This window comes from Cryptomeria japonica, chromosome 3 (genome assembly GCF_030272615.1).
Source record: "Cryptomeria japonica chromosome 3, Sugi_1.0, whole genome shotgun sequence".
In the NCBI taxonomy this organism is placed as follows: domain Eukaryota; kingdom Viridiplantae; phylum Streptophyta; class Pinopsida; order Cupressales; family Cupressaceae; genus Cryptomeria; species Cryptomeria japonica.
Window position 1 is genome coordinate 340,480,656 of NC_081407.1, and position 19,910 is coordinate 340,500,565.

At 39.0% G+C, this 19,910-nt stretch overlaps 1 protein-coding gene across 3 annotated transcripts in view; it reads left to right on the forward strand.

The window, feature by feature from the left end:
• LOC131029377 (probable CoA ligase CCL8) overlaps positions 1 to 19,910 on the forward strand; it is a 285,390-nt gene that overhangs the window by 90,849 nt on the left and 174,631 nt on the right. For all 3 annotated transcript variants that reach the window (XM_057959841.2, XM_057959840.2, XM_057959842.2), the window contains 3 exons: positions 13,252 to 13,320; positions 13,513 to 13,566; positions 13,802 to 13,909. In XM_057959841.2, the coding sequence (XP_057815824.1) occupies positions 13,252 to 13,320; positions 13,513 to 13,566; positions 13,802 to 13,909 (231 nt within the window). The remainder of the gene's footprint in view (positions 1 to 13,251; positions 13,321 to 13,512; positions 13,567 to 13,801; positions 13,910 to 19,910) is intronic.

Sequence of the window (19,910 nt, forward strand, 5' to 3'; positions counted from 1 at the left end):
TATCATGCTAATTTGATCTTATCTCCAATTTATCTATAAATTGGATGATCTTCATCAATCAAGGCTAATAATTAATAATTGGTAATCAGACTATCGAATTTCTAGTACTCTTGATCAATAATCTTGTCTACTTGCTTTCAATTATGTGTGTGCACTTGTAGGTGAGATCCACAACCAAACCATTTGAAGAGGAAAGAAGAACAATGGAGCCGCATGGAAGGAGCATTCAAGTCTGCATTTGGTTTGCATAATCTTTCATTTTTGAATGCTTTGTTTTTATGTCTCTATTGGATGTTGTTTAGGATAGATTCATTGCATTCTAGCCTTTTGTGATTGAGCTAATGTCTAGTGTTTTGATATTGTTTGTGATGATTTCCTATTTCCAAACGTACACCCGTAATTGAAGGAAAAATAGAGCAAACAAACCCAGAATGCGATGAAATTTGAAACGTGGTTTGAGGATGGATTGAGGATTAGTTCAGTCCAAGGATAAGGCAAAATTCTGCCTCGAGAAGCATGCCTAGAGTAAAATTTTCGTATTTGGACAATTTTTTTATGTAAGGGTCCATCATTTTTGAAAATAAAAATGAGGACAACATATAAATAGTAAGTTTGGCAAACGGAGTCCAAATGATATCGAACGAAGGCCAAATCCATAAATCTCTGAATGCTGGAGATGAAACAATCCTTAGGAGACCCTCTAACCATCCTCATTAGGCTACGAGGGTCAGAAATGATAGGCTAATTATCCAAAAATCCATGTTTGCTAAAAAGGGGACACTACAGTCCGCCCCTCCTGAAATTGCTTGTCCCCAAGCAATCTCGACTGCAAATAAACTCCTCCACCTGGATCCCAAGTGAAGACCCGTGCAATGTCGCTAAGTTCACCACATAACTCCTGCAAAACCATCACTAACACCACCAACTGATTTTGCTGAACCAAGTCAAACACCTCATCTCATGCTACAAGAGCATAAGGCTTATGAGAAAGCAAATCAAGTGACTGACCATTCTTTCTCCCAATCTTTGCAGAAAGTGAGCCATCAAATAAACCACCCATATGTGACCTTGAATTGTACATCTGAAATAAGTCATAAACATGAGGATCAAAGGTGAAGCTATATAAACTCCTCACTATATACACCTCTGAATTTCCTTCTACGAAACCTATGTGAAATCCTGATGCACTAGAAGGTTCCCAAATGTCACTGTCAAGGGAGTGATCCACATCCGTATCATAGAGTGGATTATCCAACAACCATGTAGCATCAAATTCAAACAATGGATTGTCCACCATCTCATGCTCCTCCTGAATAACCATCTGTTCTTTCTTCCTGCTCCCCTTCCCACAAAGAGAGATAGAGTGCAAGCTGCCATCCACAATTCCCCTCAACACATAATCCCTGTTATTTGATTTAAATTTCATTTCCAACTTAGGTACATTGAGGGTAAATTCTTCTATGTCTTGGAGCCATTTCATTCCCACGACTACATCTTCTGCCCCCATGTTGACCACATAAAAATCAGCTTGTAGCTCATAATCATTTAGCAGCAAAGTGAGACCACATATCTGTTTGGTGCACATGAGGGTATATCCATCTGCAACTCTAACTCAAAATCCCTTGAAATCCTCTGTTTGCAACCTACATCAAGCCACAAATCCGTCATCAATAAAATTACGCGTGGCTCCCGTGTCAAGCAAAGCAATGCAACGCTGCCCATCGACTGATCCTTTGAAACGGAAAGTAACCTCACCCTGCTTGTCAGCAAATAAAGCTATAGGAGATAGATTCCCATCCGGCTCAAACTCAACTGCAGCCTTTCCACCTTGATTGTTTTCTGAAGTAGCTAGCTGATCTGAATTTTCAGAACTAGGATCCTCATAATACACCCACATTGCATGATTCACCTTGCGCTTAGGCCTCAAGGGACAATCATGCTCTCTACTGTAAGGCTCCTTGCACCAAAAACATAATTTTCTCCTCCTTAACTCTTCTCGTGTCTCCTCATCCACCATAATTGTTGATTTTTTTTTTCTTATCAGCATTTGTTGAGGACTCTCATTGCTGGTAGAAGGAGTTTCTTTATGCGAACTTTTGTTTTTAGAGGTTGCGAACTCCATACTCCTTTCTTTCTTCATTTCTTCTTGTAGTGTAGGTGGGTCAAAGGCTGTCAACTAGCCTCTTAGTGGCTCCATTAATCCTTCCATGAACAAGACAACCAACCTCCTTTCGCTAATGCTCAGCACCATAACTGATAATCTTTGAAAATCACCAATATATGTCTCCAAGTTACCCACCTGTTTTAGCTGTGCTAATTCTCTGAAGTACATCTCCGGATCCTTGTGATCAAATCGCTCTATCAACTTGTCTGTGAATTCTGCATAAGTGGTGATGTGATTATGACCAAGTGTGAGTAATCCATGGTACCACCACTCATGAGCAGCACCTTCCAAATGAAGTCTGGAGAATCTGATGCAACTTGTCTGTGAATTCTGCATAAGTGGTGATGTGATTATGACCAAGTGTGATTAATCCATGGTACCACCACTCATGAGCAACACCTTCCAAATGAAGTGTGGAGAATCTGATGGCATCTTCTTTGGGCATTGGTCTCAATGATAAGTAGTTGTCTAACTTCTGTACCCATGCTCTTGTTGTACATTTGTCACTCCCATCAAAATATGGCATGGTAATTTTCCCAAGAGTATGCTGATAATCAGTCTGTGCTGGAGTGTGATAATCATTTCACCCACCATTTCTCCTGCTCCTCTGGTTCATGAACTGATCAAATGACCACATCTCTCAAGTCAAGAGATAAGGTGGTATATTCTAGATATGCTTGCCATGCTTCATCTGCATAAGGTACAGGGGCAACAACCTGTGGTTGTTCTTCCTGTGGAGTGAAGGTAGGAAAAAGAGGTCTAGAGGCTGATCCTCTAGTGTAAGTATCACGTTGATTAACTATCCTTTCTCTTCCTTCCACCTCATTGTTGCCACTGCTTCCATGAACACCACTATTTTCCCATGAATTATGGTTTTGATTTGGTTCAGGTTGCTGATTATGGTGTGTTTACTCCATTTTTCCAAGCAACCGTGACATCATATCAATCATAGTATTGAACTTTCGTTCGATTCTAGCATCCTTATCATCCTCAGTCATGTTAGGAGCTGCCTTATCTTTTTCTTTCTCTCTCAAGACTTCTGAAAATGTACTAACTTCTGGTACCTGTGGGTTCTGATATTGTTGTCTTTGTTGTTCCCTGTTGTAATACCTGATTTCCCTTTCACTCATCAATCACAGGGTGGCAGGATCTTAGCTCTGATACCATTGTAAAGACCCCTTGTCTCCCAATCACGGAATTTTTATGAACACTAATGGTTTTGCTGATTGTTTTAGAGTTTTCTTTGAGTTTTGTAATTTTTTAGTGTTTTGAAGATTATGATATTGTAAAAGCAATGCATATAAAAATATGAAACTACTGAAATTCTGAAACCAAAATGATCAAACAAAATATAGATAGAAGGCATGAATGAAGTCTTTATTCCATTAATTTCTTAACAAAGATAACCTCCAACATACCCGTTAGACAATCAGATGTAGATTTGATGTGTTTCTGGCAAAAAGCAACTAGGAATGAGCAGAAATATTCAAGTATGGTTGAGCTTTGTTCATGCATGTATTGCCAAAGACCTCTTTGCTGCTAGCTGCCCTCCTTCTTCACAAGACCGAAAATTTAATGCAGCTTCTATGTGGATTTTGGACTGTCTATGCTAATCACCCTTTGTCCGCAACTAAGAACACCAAACACAGGCTGTGTAGACTTTGAAAGATGCTCTTAAACTCCTAAAATCGATGACCACCATTCACACACTCAAATCTGATTCAAAACTGATTATTAACCCTGAGATTTGATCACCAATCTGCCCAATAATGGCTCCAGGATGAAGCTACTCCTCTAAAGCCAAACTCACTAGGTATTTCACCAACTCATAAGGCTGAAACACTGAAGATTTTTCGTTCTCCAATGCCCTGTTTGCTGCAACTGAGAAACCCTCATTTCTGCTGCTCTCCAGAGTAAAATTCGTCAAACAAATGCCAAGATTAATTGTCCAAGTTCGAACTTCTTGTATATATAAGTGTTTCCCAAACAAGTTCGATTTCTCCCATAAAGCACTTAATTTATTATTAAAAATGTTATAACTTGGCAATAATAATTAAATTTACCCAACCTTGGGAAGAGTGCACATAAATCAATTAAATATTTTGGCCCTTTCTCATGATGTCTAGACCCTCACTTAAGTGATTTTTTTATAAAGTTAGTTTACAACTTTATAATTAGCCATTTAATGAACTAATATTAATTTGGCCACAATAATATTAATATCTCCCTAAATACACAACATATTAACATGTCGTCTGAAGCAGGAGTCTCTCCTCATAATTCCCCATGTGACCAAATACACTTTCTAAAAATAGAAAGAGTCAATCTCTATTACTTTTGACTTACTATAAATAGTAAGTATGACAAACGGAGTCCAAATGATATCGAACGAAGGCCAAATCCATAAATCTCTGAATGTTGGAGATGAAACAATCCTCATTAGCCTACGAGGGTCAGAAATGATAGGCTAATTATCCAAAAATCCATGTCTGCTAAAAAGGGGACATTACACTCAATTCACTATTGGTATTCTATTGTGGGATACACTATTGTATTTTGCCTTGGATAGGGTTTTGATGGTCTAGTAGTTTTGAGCTCATTAACTTCTGCACCAATTAGGGCTATGGGTGTAGAAGTAGATGCTATAGGTACGCCAAATAATGGAGCTTCTTAATTTCTTTTTTCAATAGGTATTGACTTCTTTCTTTAGGCTTGAACTTTTGTCATCCTTTTCTTGGCTTTGGTGAGGAACTTAGATCAAATTTTTTGTGTTTTGGTAGGCGTGGTAGGTTTACTTTTACAATAAGTTTCACATTCCTCCTAAGTCACAAAGGTATGTTTTGACATTGATTTTCTAGATAAGTGTTTGTCATAGGCAACTAGATGCGTTGATTGACATTGACTCTTGTTGGAACAAAAGACAACTTGGTCTTGTTAGTTATTGGGATATGTAGTGGGAGAATCGGGTGCAAAACAAGGGTGACACCATACAACTATCTGTTAGCTATAGTTGTTCTGTGCTATCGTTATCTCTTTGAAAGGATTATAGGGATTTGTTGTAATTGTTTCTTGAACCAACTAGAATTAAGGTTGCTAGGTGGCTTGTTTGGCTGAAAGGCAGTCTTTATTGGTAATTTTTGCATTCTAAAAGGACATATATTCTTGGTTGGGTTGATGACCATATTGCTGCATTTCAGTTTTCTGGTTGTTAGTATACAATGGTCTTTGTGCATTATGCTATTGTCATTTTAGAGAAATGACCTCGTCAGACATATTCCTTAGCAAGTTTCTTATTCCATCAAGGTCACTAGGGGCTGATGGATCAACAAAGTGGTATTTTGGTATAGGCTTTACTGGATGGAGTTGATAAGTAGGATATTTGCAGATCACTTTGCAGCTGTGGGTTGGTATGGAGGCTAGATATTGGGAAACAATGGCATATGAGGGTAAGCTGCCAACCTTCCAATTTGAATTAGGTTGTTTGCAAAAAGGCAATATCATAAGCATTTGGTAGAGATTTTTCCCCTCTTGGATTTGATCATCATACTAACTTAAGAATTTATTCCTTTCAAATAACAAATGTAAGCCATACCTAGTGGAGGGCATACCTTTATAGGAATTCATTGCCATTTCTTTCTAATCTCCTATTGAAATCATGCATCATCTCCATTGAGGCACTTTTTATAGAGGTGGATCGTTCTATTAGGGATGTAGCATCTTGTTGTGCGTTATGCACACCCCACCCCGTCTTGGACAGGGGTCCCCCGTTTTAGTCTGATTTGCCTGCAGGAAGGAGAGTTCTGCAAATGAAGTTCATTTTTTTTACTATCTCCAAATCTACCAAATTGCCCCCGACTCCTATAGTCGCCCATTGCATTCAGGATGGCTGAATTTTGTGAGGCGTTTTTTTTTGAAATCGCACATTCCTATCATAAAACCCGAAAATCAGTAGAGTCGAAGGCGAAAATAAAGGACTCAGGCAACCAGTAAGCCTGAAAATGATTATGTAATGTCCCCTTCTCAATGATGTGCTTTCAGTGGTCCATTGGCCCATTCCTGAGACCCGTAGGCTATGTGGAGTGAATAATTAGGGTTTCAAACATTGGTGAAGCGATAACTTACTATTTTTAGTAAGTTAGGGGTTGGCTGTTTGGATGATGCTGTCTTACTCAGCTATCCATGCTCTGTCACTGGGTGCGAAGATCATGCTTTTCGGAGTAGTAATTCATGACATTATTTTTATTAAGTGGCAGTATGGAGCATTTCTATTTTGGCAGTGGACAGGGTCTTGATCCTGCAACAGTTCTATGGTCATCTTTACTCCGCTTCATCCTAGTTTTTGTTAATGATCAGTATGGGAGTCATAAGTAATATAATTAAATATTATTTCTTTGTCAAAGGTTTAATATTTAAATATTTGCATTTACTGATTAAATGTATTGAGGATGACTTAGGGAAAAATAATTAATTGATATCCATGTGTTATTTTCCTAAGTCAAAAGGCGTATTTGTTGGTGGCAATTTGGGAGGATAAAACATCTCTTGTTTAATGTTTTTTATATTGCAAAAAAACGCCACCATAAGGCAAAAGTTCGAACTTGCCTAGGAAGAGGGAAGTGGGCGCCATGTTGGAGGACTTGAAATGAAATGAAAGGGAATTTGAGTTGAATTTGGGCGCCATTTTGCATTTGAATTTGGAGGAGCTTGGAGTTATAAATATGAGCCTTGGGCTCTCATTTTGCTCATCTTGAAAAATTGCATTGTTATGCTGCCAAATTGGTGTATGAACTTTGAAGCTTTGGAGTGTGGCTCCCTAGTGTTTCCAGTTTTGTACTTGAGATATAGTACCTAGCTGTGTGATGTATTCTATGACATTTTCAGTGCATATTTCAGTGTTTTTGGAGTTATTTCTAGAGTTGCTGGTTTCCCTGTGGTTGAAGCAAGTTTTTGATCATACCTCTCTGCCTGAGCGACCAATCATTCTGGGTACTGGCTTAATCTTCCTTCTTGTTGTTGGCGATACATCTTGTAATTTTGTAGCACCTTTCTTTGAGTTTTGAATTTAATAATGCAAATCGAAATATTCTAGCTAGGCGTGGGTTTTGGAGAGTGCATTGGGATTCGTGTCTTGTAGTTTGAAGTGTTTTTGTAGCTCCCTTTTGGATTGTCTTAGTTGCTGCTTGTCTAGTATTGGTTTGGAAGTGATTTGGAGTGAATTGAGAGAGATTTGAGTGAGATATGAGTAATTTAGTGAGTTTATGGGTTGCTGGTTATGCATTTCCAGCCTGTTGTTTTTGGTGTTGAACCAGTTTGATGATCATTATCTCTTATGTTCAGCAATATACTTCTACTCTCACTTTCCTCTTTATTGTAAGGTTAAGTAGTAGTACTACTAATCCATTCTGGATTGTAATCTTCATATCCCGCTGAAAAGTGGAAGAGGCTATTTTGCCACCTATATCTGATAATTTGTAATTCATTCGTCCCGCTGTATAAGCGGTTGAGTGATATTGGTTGTAATGATCCTCCCGCTGCATAAGCGATTGAGTTGAGTAATTTGTAATTCAATCCTCCCGCTGAAATATTGCGGTAGAGTGATTTGTGTTTGTAGTATTGTTCTCTTGGCTGGTTCACCACCAAGTTCCTTGCTTTCCTGCTGGATAGGCGGAAGGGGCTGGCTTGCCGCCCAGTATTGTACTTGCTTTATAATTTTTAGCAGATTAGTGAGCTAACGAACCCCTTATCACCGTATGCTCTCACCTTCCCACATTGGGCACTTGGTGATCAGAAAGTGGAAGGGTTGCAATTTCAGCAAGCATTGAGATTATATTTTCTAACCTTAACGGGTTATGTGTTTGTTTGTAATTCTTATTGCACTTCAAAACCAAAAAAAATTATCCAGGATATTATAGATGAATGGGTCCAAATCGCACTGTTAAGCCTCAAAGTGGCCGAAAAAGAATGAAGCTCAAAGGCCCGCAAATCGGCCTAAAGAGCCGAAAATAATCACTGGATTGAAATTGCGTGATATCATCATATTAGCCTAAATGTTCAAAGGGCCTCTTGGGCTGAAGGTGGAGAAAAATAAAAATCGCGCGATTTCGTCAAAATCTCGACTTTGCAAAATAGTCTAAAAGGCCGAAAAGCCTAGTTCAAACATAGTTGCGTGTTTTCTTTTAAATTGCCGAGCTCGTGAGTTCAATGTGGAGGCGTTTAAGTTAAAATCGCGCAAACCATTAGGGCGTCAAAATGCGAAAAGGAAGTTCGGCATTTTTATTTGTTTGGCGAGAAATGAAAGCTTGCCTTCTTTTCCAGATAGCCGAAATTCACTTAGCCAAAAGGAACTTTGGCATTTGAACCCATTTCGCTGAGTGAAGGGCTGAGAGAATGAAAATCGTGGAAGAGAGCTCTAAGTCAAAAACTAAAAAAAAGACTGAGTTCACGCGATAACCCAAAAGGCCAAAAAAACAAAAGGGCTCAAGTCCTGCAATTAGGCCACAAGAGCTGAAAATTTCAAAAGCCTAAGTTCGCATTCTAAGCTCATGAGCCGAAAATACTCATTTAGCTGAAAACTAGAGCTAAGTAAAGGTCGTGCATAAGGGTCCATTTAGGCCGAAATAATGTGAGAGACAAAAATCGTGCATTTCTTCATTTAGGGCCGAGTTTGCAATGGGAAGTCGCCCAAATTTCCCCAAAGCCCAAAATAAAGGAAAGAAGTTTTAAATCATAAAGTCATCATGTTCGCTCAAATCCCCTTTAGAGCCCGGATTTCATAAGACAAAGAGCATTTTTCACAAATCATGCAAAACATCCAATTGGCCCGAAATAAAGAAAAGTCATCAAACATAGACAAAATCGCCCATTACATACAAATTGGCCGATTTTTGCCACAAGGGGGGCATTTTAACTTAGGGGTTTAAATCTCGCATTCTGAACTTAAAACCCTAATTTCGCAAGGGGAGATTGTAAATGCAAACATCTTTCATCTTTGACAAGACGAAGCCCAACATCACTTAAAATTTAATATGATGTTAAATTGATTTATTTAATTTTTCAAAATGATTATTAAAAGTGAAATTCATTGTTTGTAGGACGACATCGAGAAGAGCTAGAGCGAAAACCTAAATGCAGATTGAAGACCTGATCACGGTTAAGGCTGGGAATGAGGAGCACATGATCAAAACGACAAAGCTAGGCGTTGCTAATGAAGAGCGCATTGTAGAGGATCAAAACCAAGCATGGGGAAGCGCGCCATCACCAGACCACAAGACAAAGTCCACCCTCTAGACCAAAGACAAGGAACACTCAAAATGCTACCAAATATGCATTCTGAAAAGTATACACAGCTGGATTTAATTCTAGAAATTCAGTTTCTGAAAACTGAACTTGTTTAATGTAAACAACTTCCTGTGGGCTTTACCTAATGTATTCAAAACAAAGGGACACAAGTCAATTATTTCCAACTACCGGATAGACCTAAATTGATGTCAAATAGTGGTCGGTAGCTGAGGAGAGTGGTTGGGAGGATAACCGAGGATTGAATGGGCATGGGTTAAAGCTGCCAAGTTATAGAAGGCAGATCAGGATTGTTGGATGCAATCAATCCTGAGCCTTGATTCAGATTTGTAAAATCTATAAAAGGCAAAGTCCTTTCTCTTGTAAAGGGTTAGATTCTAGTTAGATTTTTTAGAGTTAGATAGTTATAATTTTTTTTAGATAATTAGATTTCTAGGAATTAGAAGTTAGATAGGTTTCAATAGTTTTCAGATTAGGAGTAGCATAGAACTGCTGCAGAAATCGTTGTAATAGCAACTGAAATCAATATATGGACATTGATTTGGTGTTTATCATCTTGGTTTTATTCTGTTTGCATGGTTTCCTTGAGCAGGTTTAGATAGATCCTTTTGGTGTGCAGGTATTTGATGGATTTAGGTTCATACCATTGGGCATATGCTAATTGTGTATCCCTGTGTATGGTTAGTCTGAGCCTTTAAAATTGTGTTTAGTTCAATTGCAGGTGTCCGTCTGAGCTGCACTAGAATTGGGTGCTTAGGCATGCACCTGTAGTCTGAAAATCTTCTAAGTCTCCCTTGAAGATTGCACCGTTCTTGTGAGGTTGTGAGTTATTCTGGACAAGCAGGGATTGGTTATGTTGTATCCATCTACTCGCAAACCAATCTTGTTAATTTTAGGTCTCCTAAACCCTTCCCCTTTGCTTTTATTTCCTAGTTCGAAAATTGTTGCAGACTAGCTTGTTGCAAACATAAGGCCCCTTGTGCCCCCAGCAAAACACATCAACCATTGAGCTATCCTGCAGTCATGAGCTGACATTTGGAACCTTGAGGTTGTCCCCTTTGATCAACTAAAATAGCATTAGGGATTCCTTATACAAGAGAGGATAGGACACTCAGCGAGAATATTCTATTCTGCGTTGGCCGGGGGGAGTTGTAGCAATACGATTTTAGCCACATCAACACATCTCTGTTCTCTTTAAAACTGTTGATTAGGGTTTGGTCTAGTTGGTCCTAGTCAACTATTGACAAAGGGGTCAAGGACCAGTACTAGTAAAAAGCTTTCCCTTAAATGAAGAAGCAAGCAGTTTGAGTGCAATACCTTGTTCTCAACATTGTGAACTATGTAGTGATTCATGATGACATGCAAGTGCTTAGATCTTCACTTGTGAATCATGGGAGAGAACTGAAGGCAACATCTAGAATAGCTCCCTATATAGTAGGGGGTGTAGGTGGTATGAGTGGACCTTTAGTGTTCCATGTAGAAAGAATCTTGGTGGTTGTTGTTGGGCAGCCATTATAGGAGTTGGGCTTGAGTTTGTGATTGTGGTATAGTTTGGGGTCGTCTTCTTGGGAGAAACACAAGGGGTTGCACTTAGATACGTGGGTTAGCTCTTGCTGCAAATTTTGTGGTAGTTCCAAGTATAATAGGCATTTTAGGTTCATTTAGAATCTAGATAGATTCACCAGGTGATGATAAGATTTAGTGGCCAAGAGTCCATCTGAATTTGCTCAAGTTTGACTTCTAGATATGCTAAACCTTGGATTTGTTGGGGTCCCACTAGATGTGCTAGAAGCTGTTGAGAGGTCTAAAAGTATTTTTGTAGGCCAATGCACCATGTAGGACCAACAACATGGAAAGCCTTGTAGGCATTGGACAACTTTAGCAAATCAGTCTTTGGGATTGAAAGGTCAGCTCTGAAACTATTGGAAGCTAAGAATGAAGTTGTGTGGAGGTGAAATAGGAAAGGGACTGCAAAAAACCAATAACACAAATAAAGGTTCATGCCAGAAATATATGTACCCACTATCAGAGCAGAGCTTTGCAACTCATGATACAATAATCAACAGGAGAATGCATAGAATTTCTGGATTAGTAACTTCTTATATTAATTTTAAAGAAATGAATTAACCAATAAATACAGTACATCAACTATAAAAACATGCATAGAGGTCCCCCTGTATAGCTATAAAAAGGTCAAGATTAAGATCACGCATTGGGTTCAAAAGGTCAGCTGCATATCACCCAATCTGAAACTTTGTTTACACATCAGGATCAAAAGATCAACTGTAGAAAACTAAACTTATGAAGAGGCACATAGGCCAATATTTATAGCCATAATTCCAAACCCACAATGAAGTTTTCTGCCCCAAAACAAGAATTTGAAATTTCAGATTGTTTGAGGAGAGAGTGATGGATCTGGGAATTTGGTGCCTTGAATTCTCTTGTTTCTGGTTGGATTCTATTGTGTAGGCCATGTGTACACATACATTATCAATGAAGTTTGCCATACAATATTGCACTTTGTAGCTTTGTTTAGGTGAACTCATTTATTGTGTGCCATGCAGGACAGAAGTTGGTTTGTCTTTAATGCTATATTGGTACCTGTGAGGAAACTTTAACTTGAGATACACCTGATCCTTGCCCAAATTGTTAAGGAGCTGAGGGTAAGCTTGTGGGTGCCATGGTGGAGAAAACTGTGCTGCCATGGAGCATTACTGAGAAGATTTGTAATGGTATAGCAGTATGTTCATTAAGCTGCTGGATGAACTTGATGGTGGCAGATCAGATGGCTCATGCTATTCTAGAATGAGATTATCATATTACTTCTTAGGAACTCATGGGAGCTCAGCACATGTCATTAGTTATATCATAACTAATAAGCTAGTGACTATTGACGATTGGGGCCTACAAGCATATAATATATTGTTGTGCCAATCAAAAGAAACTACATAGATAAAATGGACAAATAGAAGGGTTTTATGGCTGAATATTTATTTGGATCAGCAAAAATCCCTGTTAGCTGTTAGATCTTATCTTACTCAGGCTATCTGACAGTGCACATGTGTTGACAGAGTATTTGCTAAACTGCACAGGATGCATCACATTTTTAAAATCGAGGAAACATAGAAATTTTTCAACGCCTTGGGGTGTTATTCACTGATCATGATCAAGCCAGAATGAATTTTTTGTCTGTAGTGAAGAATTCACTATAGTTACCTTTCTAGTCAGACTATGCCACTTGTTATCTTCTTTGCTCTGTTTTTGTTCCCTTTCTGAATGCAATCTTGTCTGAAGTATTTCTAGCTAGAAAGATGTAGAATCATTTGCACATTGGCCACATACTAAGATGATAGCTTTTCTCACTTATTAAGATATATACTTCTCTTGTGAGTTTGTTGACATAAGTTTTTTTCTTTTGAAGTGATATAACTTGCATTTCTCCAAAAAAATAAAATAATAATTGTTGGCCTTTAATTGCATCCCAAACATATATGTTGATGGGCAATTGGATTATTGATTCACCATGGATCTCACTAAGTTGCATTGTAGTTAAATTTTTGGTTTATCTCTCCAGTACATTCAAGATATCTACACATATACATGTCCAAGAGTGCTGCTTATTTTGCACAAAAATAGTATAACCAATGTTTGACTGGGAATTGCTTTTTCTTTAAGAAATATACCAGTATATCATAATTTTCAGTAAATAATGCCCTCGTTTTGGTTAACATTTTCTCTGTTATATACTCTTTGATTATATTGTAAACCTGATTTAAGTGGTGTATTTACAGGTCAAAATGCTAACAGAAGCTTGGGAGTATTCATCAGCTGACCAATTTTTGCAGTGTCTTCCACTACATCATATCCTATAGATGATTATACTTTTCTAGCATTAGTTGCCTGTGACTGCAGTGCTTCATGGTTCAAATAATTGTTACAGTTAGTATGCAGTCTGGTAAAGACACCGATTCTGAAATAGAGCCAGGTTAACTTGCATTTTATTAATCTACTACTAGTTTTACTCTTTAATTTGATCCCTTAACTTATGTGTACATATTCATGGCCTTGTAAATGCCTTGCTTGCGCCTCTGTATGCTGGTGCAGTGGTAATTTCTAACTTAGTCATTATGGAATTAAAAGTCCTTGGGTTAAACTGATTAATATTTTCATTTTCTTGCTGTATCTTGAGAATTTACTTGGCTTTACCATTGATCCTAGAAACCTACATTTCTTATATCTGATTAAGTAAAATAGTTGGTTTGTTCATATATTTTGAAATTATTTTTCCAGCTGATCCTAACTTTTATATTTTACCTTTTTCATGTGTATACAATGTTGAAGGTTGAATTCATGCCAAAGTTCAGTGTGAGGGGAATATGGCAGAAATGGCGTGAATCATACCCAACTGCTGGAATCAAGGCTGAAAATGCAATAACAGTGTTTACTGGGGTATGCCAAGCTCCTCCATTGCTATCCCAGGATAAATATTCTGGCTCAGTATAGTTCATGGGATAAACTGTTTCTTGTGTGGATGAATTCTTCATTTCTTTTACATATGTAACATTTGATGCTCATGTGAACTTCCTTCTATTCAAGTTACATCCCTATTACAGAACAATTCTTGTAATGGATAGATTACAAAATACTGAACAGCAAACTTTATTGTTAACATAATTAAATTTGATTCAATTTTTTGGCATTGGGGCAGAGACCTTTAGCTGTTTCTTGTAATTGAGACCAAAGAAAGTGATGTATCCCCTGAGGCAGATAAAGAAACACGTTATGCCTATACAAACAAAATAATCAATATTGAAATTTATCTCCAATTTTTTGCCAAATATTGAAGTGCACAAATGAACTTTTGGTTCTTGACAGCATATATCGTTGCCATGTGATGGCACGGTTGAGGTTGAAATAAATCAGCAGTCAATCTCCCAGCCTTTTTTGGGTGTATCGAAAAATTTGCAATGTATGGAAACATGAAGAATGGAGACATAAGAGAATACTGATTCATTTTAATGTCCCAGGAAACTCATGTAGAGATCATATGGAAGAAAATAATAATACATAATTTCTGATTTCAAAACTCAGATTACAAGACATAAAAGTTAACCCAAATAACCTTCTTGACCTTGTTTTATCAAGCTGTAAGCATTGAATTATTGTAATGATCTGTACCTCGTCAGGTCAACAACAATGACAATTGCGTAGAATCTAATAACCCCTTTTCTTTTCTTGTTTGTGATATTTAAATTTCTTGCTCATTTTTGTTTCTGAGAGACTAATGGATGTTTACCTCACTGGGTAAACAGGAAGAATACAGAAATCGAACAGCAATGCACAACGCAAATACAAAAGAAGTACCAGAATAAGCTTGCCATTAATGTCAAAGGATGTTCATATTATAATCCGTCGTCAATATTACATGTCCCCCAACACCCGGAGGTGGTACAATATATGACAGCCGAAGGGGTGCGACACAACCGTCGCGACTCCAACTACCTACCCGTCGGCTAACTAACTGACCGCTGTAACTCATTATTACCGACGACAACATAAACATAATATACCAACATAACATAATGATTATTCCCGGCAACATCATCCCCCCCAAGAAAAGAAGTCGACTCCGACGACTTAATACAAAATAGAGATGAACGGTAGGGACTACTGACGCTAGTCGGGCCCAGATCTTATACACTTGCTGCGTCCTCGCCTGAAAACCTTTTCTGCTACTAGCCGATGCTCAAGTGCGGATTTCACCAATATTGCTTCCTTTGCCATCACAGTCCTCCTGTGCCTAACCCAAACTTGTCTGCAAAACATGTTTTTCAATCTCAGCTTCCACCAACTGCTACTCAAATGCTACTGTCTCCCTAGCCAATTTGTCCTCGATAGCCACCCGTGCTGCTCTCCTGGGTACGCTGAACTAAGTCTCACGTGACTAGTGCCTCCAACCTGGTGGTCAGCTCCTCCTGAGTCCTCTGTGCATCCACCACGGCAACCTCACGTCCACCCGAGACATACTCCGAGTTCCTCAAAGCGTACCAGTCATGCCTGGAGGTGGCCACAATCCACTGGCACAAATGCTAGGAGACACCTCAAATCCTCCATCACACTCCCCAAAGGCTAAAAACTGAACTGAATAACTCCCTAGTGTCATACAACTGCGCAGACCTGCAATGCCTTCCCTCAAACTCTGTTTGTTCGCAACCTCCAAATCCGTCTCCCTCTATGGCTTATTTCTTCCCCGCCAATGCTTAGCTGCAGGCTTCTTTCTCACAGTATGGACAAGCAAGCACAACACTTCCCGTGGTATTCTGTAGCTCAAAAATAAACTGGGGGTCGAGGGGCAGCGCCCCTTGCCGCCAACACCAATTTACAACCTTCAGAACCCCACGAAAGTCCATGGCGCGCATCATTTCTGTGATATTTTATGATGTCAAAACCCTTCTACACTCCAATATTTTCAGTGTCCAGGCTCCAGATGTCATCGAATCAATCCGTCGTCGTCTTTTTTTTTTTTTTTTAAGGCACTGTAATGTCCCCAATGGCACCCCGGCCATACAACCTCCCTGTACGGTCAACAACAGCACTGGCACCTCCGATCGTGCGGTCAACATCCTCCATCGTACGACTGTGTTTGTTTGTGCGGGGGCTGCATTTATGTCTTCGTGCTCCGCGACAGCAGTGGTTTCCACTGCACGGTGGTGGACGTGCTACCGTATGATGGTTCCACCGCACGGTGGTCCCACCGTCGGTGTTGCCACCGCACGGTGGTTCCATCGTCGGTGTTGCCACCGCACGATGGTGCCACCGCACGGTGGTTCCACCGTCGATGTTATTGTTGTGCCAACGATGCTTGTGCTAGCAATCGGGGGAGATGGTTCATCAACCGATTTACCTCCGGACTCACTTCCAACGCTGTCCACACTGCACTTGGTGGGACTTCCGCCCTCGCCGCCTCTTGTCGAACGTAGGTCTGAATGGCTACTTGGAGTAGAATTGAAAATTCTCTCGTCGCGGTGTCTTCTCCTACGTAGAGTTCTGTTTGGGCATCGTCGACTTCTGGGTTTATTTCACCAACGGGTAGGCCCATTGGGTCTGTGCGCCATCCATGTCTTCCGTTCCGAGTTCGTCTAGGCAACGGCGCCAAATGTTTACCTCACTGGGTAAACAGGAAGAATACAGAAATCGAACAGCAATGCACAATGCAAATACAAAAGAAGTACCAGAATAAGCTTGCCATTAATGTCAAAGGATGTTCATATTATAATCTGTCGTCAATATTACATGTCCCCCAACACCCGGAGGTGGTACAATATATGACAGCCGAAGGGGTGCGACACAACCGTCGCGACTCCAACTACCTACCCATCGGCTAACTAACTGACTGCCGTAACTCATTATTACCGACGACAACATAAACATAATATACCAACATAACATAATGATTATTCCCGGCAACAATGGAATATGAAGCATGTTTACCGCTACAACTAGTAAATTAAATACAGAAAATAATAATGTATATGACAACGCATGTAATATACCTCACCTAGTCTGATATGAAATTTCAGTCTTTGACCCTTTTGGAATTTTGTCAAACACTTGTCTTACAAGTGCTTAGCTTGCTGTTCTCAATTCAGTTTGTTATAAGGGACATAGATCACTCAAAACTTAATGAAGATCATCCATTAATAACCTGAAAATGAAGTGTGATGACCAAATGTAGAGTATAGACAGCAATCTATCACAAGTGAAGCTCATAACATGATATCTATGAACTGACATTTTGTCAAATAGATGTCATTCAACCTCAGAAAACTCGATCATACAAAATGCAGCCACAAACCACTTCAAATCTTATTATAAACCAGTTCAAAAGACTATCATAGGATCAATATATGGACTGATTACAAAGGACTATGTTTCTGATTTTTCTGAAGACAAATGGCACACTCTAAACTGAAGCATACAGCTTAAAAATACAATGAAAGGAGGATGACCAAGAACCTGATTTGAATTGCTTAGGTAAGGCGATGAAGGATCTAGCAATATCCACTAATACGGAGGCTCCAATGTGCAAATTCAAGCTATGTCTTTGCCACCCCTGCTGCTGCATGAAAGAGGTCTGATTTCTGATTATGATTGGTAATGCGTCTAAAACCCTGCTCCAAGGAGATCGCCTTCCCTTGGTATGGATAGTGCCATCAAGTATGGATGAAAGTTGAAGCCCAATTAGGAAATATAACAAAATCGAAGGACTGCAGTTTACTGGTTTGATCCCAATCCAAATTGCTAATGCTTCGATCTCTTAACAATGTCGCCAATAACCATCTCCAAATGAAGCACCCTAGACTCCTCTCAATATCACAGTCCTCAAACATTTAGATCTATGCATCAATGATAATAAATGAATCAACCCGTGGGAAGGGTATAAACTGTTTCAGACTGATGTACTAGCTGCAACTACTACCAATTCTTCTTTAAAATGCAACAAATCGCCTTCCTTTCTATATGAATCGCTGATAACCACCCTATCAAAAGATGCTTCCACAATGATTAATGAATAATATCGAGGTGCATAAGGTGCAGGGCGGACTTTGTCTCAGATCTGAAAGCATACAATCTTCTCCACGATTTCACCTGCAAATAACCCCTTTGCAATCGCCTAGTCTCCAATATCAACCAAACACATACATGCCAAATGAGGATGCTGAAATTACCACAACTCAATGTCTAAAAACTCAACTAAGTCATATACCATAGTCTGATATAAAATTTCTAATTTAGCTCAATTATTAAGACTGAAATGTCTTTCTCTCTTATCTGTAAATTTGTCTTCAAAAGAAGACTTCACCAATTTAGGCACCAATGTAGATTCTGTCACGAACCTACTCCAAATGAAGAACTAGGGTTTCGTCCAGCCCTTCTATCCAATCTACTGAAGGTTTGCGTTCTCAGAGATTCCGCCAATGCAATGCATCAGTCATTTCATCATGTCAAATCTCCAATCTTAGTCCCCTTTCTCCTCAATCTCCCTCTTCTATTTATCTTTTTCACAACTCGTCATGAGATTCCTTCTAGAAGAGGGTAGGTACATTTTATTTATTTTATTAAGTGACTAATTAATTATTATTTTATTTTTATACTTTAGTCACTTTTAATTTAATTAATTAAATATAAAGTCACTTTTGATAATTAATTTATTTTGATGACTTTATAAGAAATTAATTAATTTCTCCTTATCACTCCTTTTTGCCAAAAGGCTAAAATTGGGGACATTACAATCCACCCCTCCTGAAATTGCTTGACCCCAAGCAATCTCCATTGCTCAACCAAACACTCTGAAAAATATCACCACCTGGATCCCAAATGAAAAACTGTGTAATGTTCCTGTCAACATGCCAAAGCTCCTTTAACACCAACTGTATCTGCTGAATCTTTTCGAACACCTCATCATGTGCCACAGGAGTGCAAGCCTCAGCCCTGACAATACTCGGATCCCAAACCAATCCATCAATCCTACCATATATGATGAAGATGAGATGACTCCTCAAATCACTATGAATCACCCATCCATGAAGGCTGACCGTCAATGAAATGTGGAAATGAACTCCCACATGCCAATGAAACAACACAAGCAGCCACTCAACATTGCTTAGATGATTTAGATCAGCAACATGAATGATGTCATAGAAGTCAACATAACATTGTAAATCAAAGAGATCCATCTCATACTTACTGCCCTTCAAATAGGTATGTCCACACACACTCTTGTGCCAATGAACAACTGATGTAGTCCATTCCAAATCTGAAAATACTTTGGAAAATCATGACAGCCACTAACCCATGCAGAATCAAGGAAAATTAAATCACCAATCAACAAGTAGATAGCTGCCATCTCATATGAATCCAAAGAGGGATACAACTCTTGAGTAGCTGATTCACTATAAGTATCATCACAAAAATCATCATCACTTTCAAAATTAGTCAAATTTTGTCTATCATGATTGTGTTGAAGATGGAGCTTGGTTTGTTGAGCCAACATCTTGGCTTGCTTTGCCCTTTCTAGCCATCCATCAATCAACCTTTGGGACTGCTCCATATCAGCTGCTCCAAAGTGCCTGAAACTTATCCCAAAATGAGATGCATCGTCAAAATTTTCATGTCCCCTACTTGCATTATGGGTACTAACCATAGTACTTCCCTTTCCACAATCAAAGGTTGCCTTATCATGAGAAAGTGAAGACTCACTGCTGTTGTTCATGAATAAAAAATAAGGACTGATTTCTACTTGTTTGTCCCTACCTTCAAAATTTCCATATGACAATGTGGTTACCTCATGCTGGAATAAAGTATGAGTGCTGTTATAAAAATCAGAATAGTCGTCATACCATTGTGTACCGTATTCGCCCTTTCCAAGCACCTCTTCAATGCAAGCTTC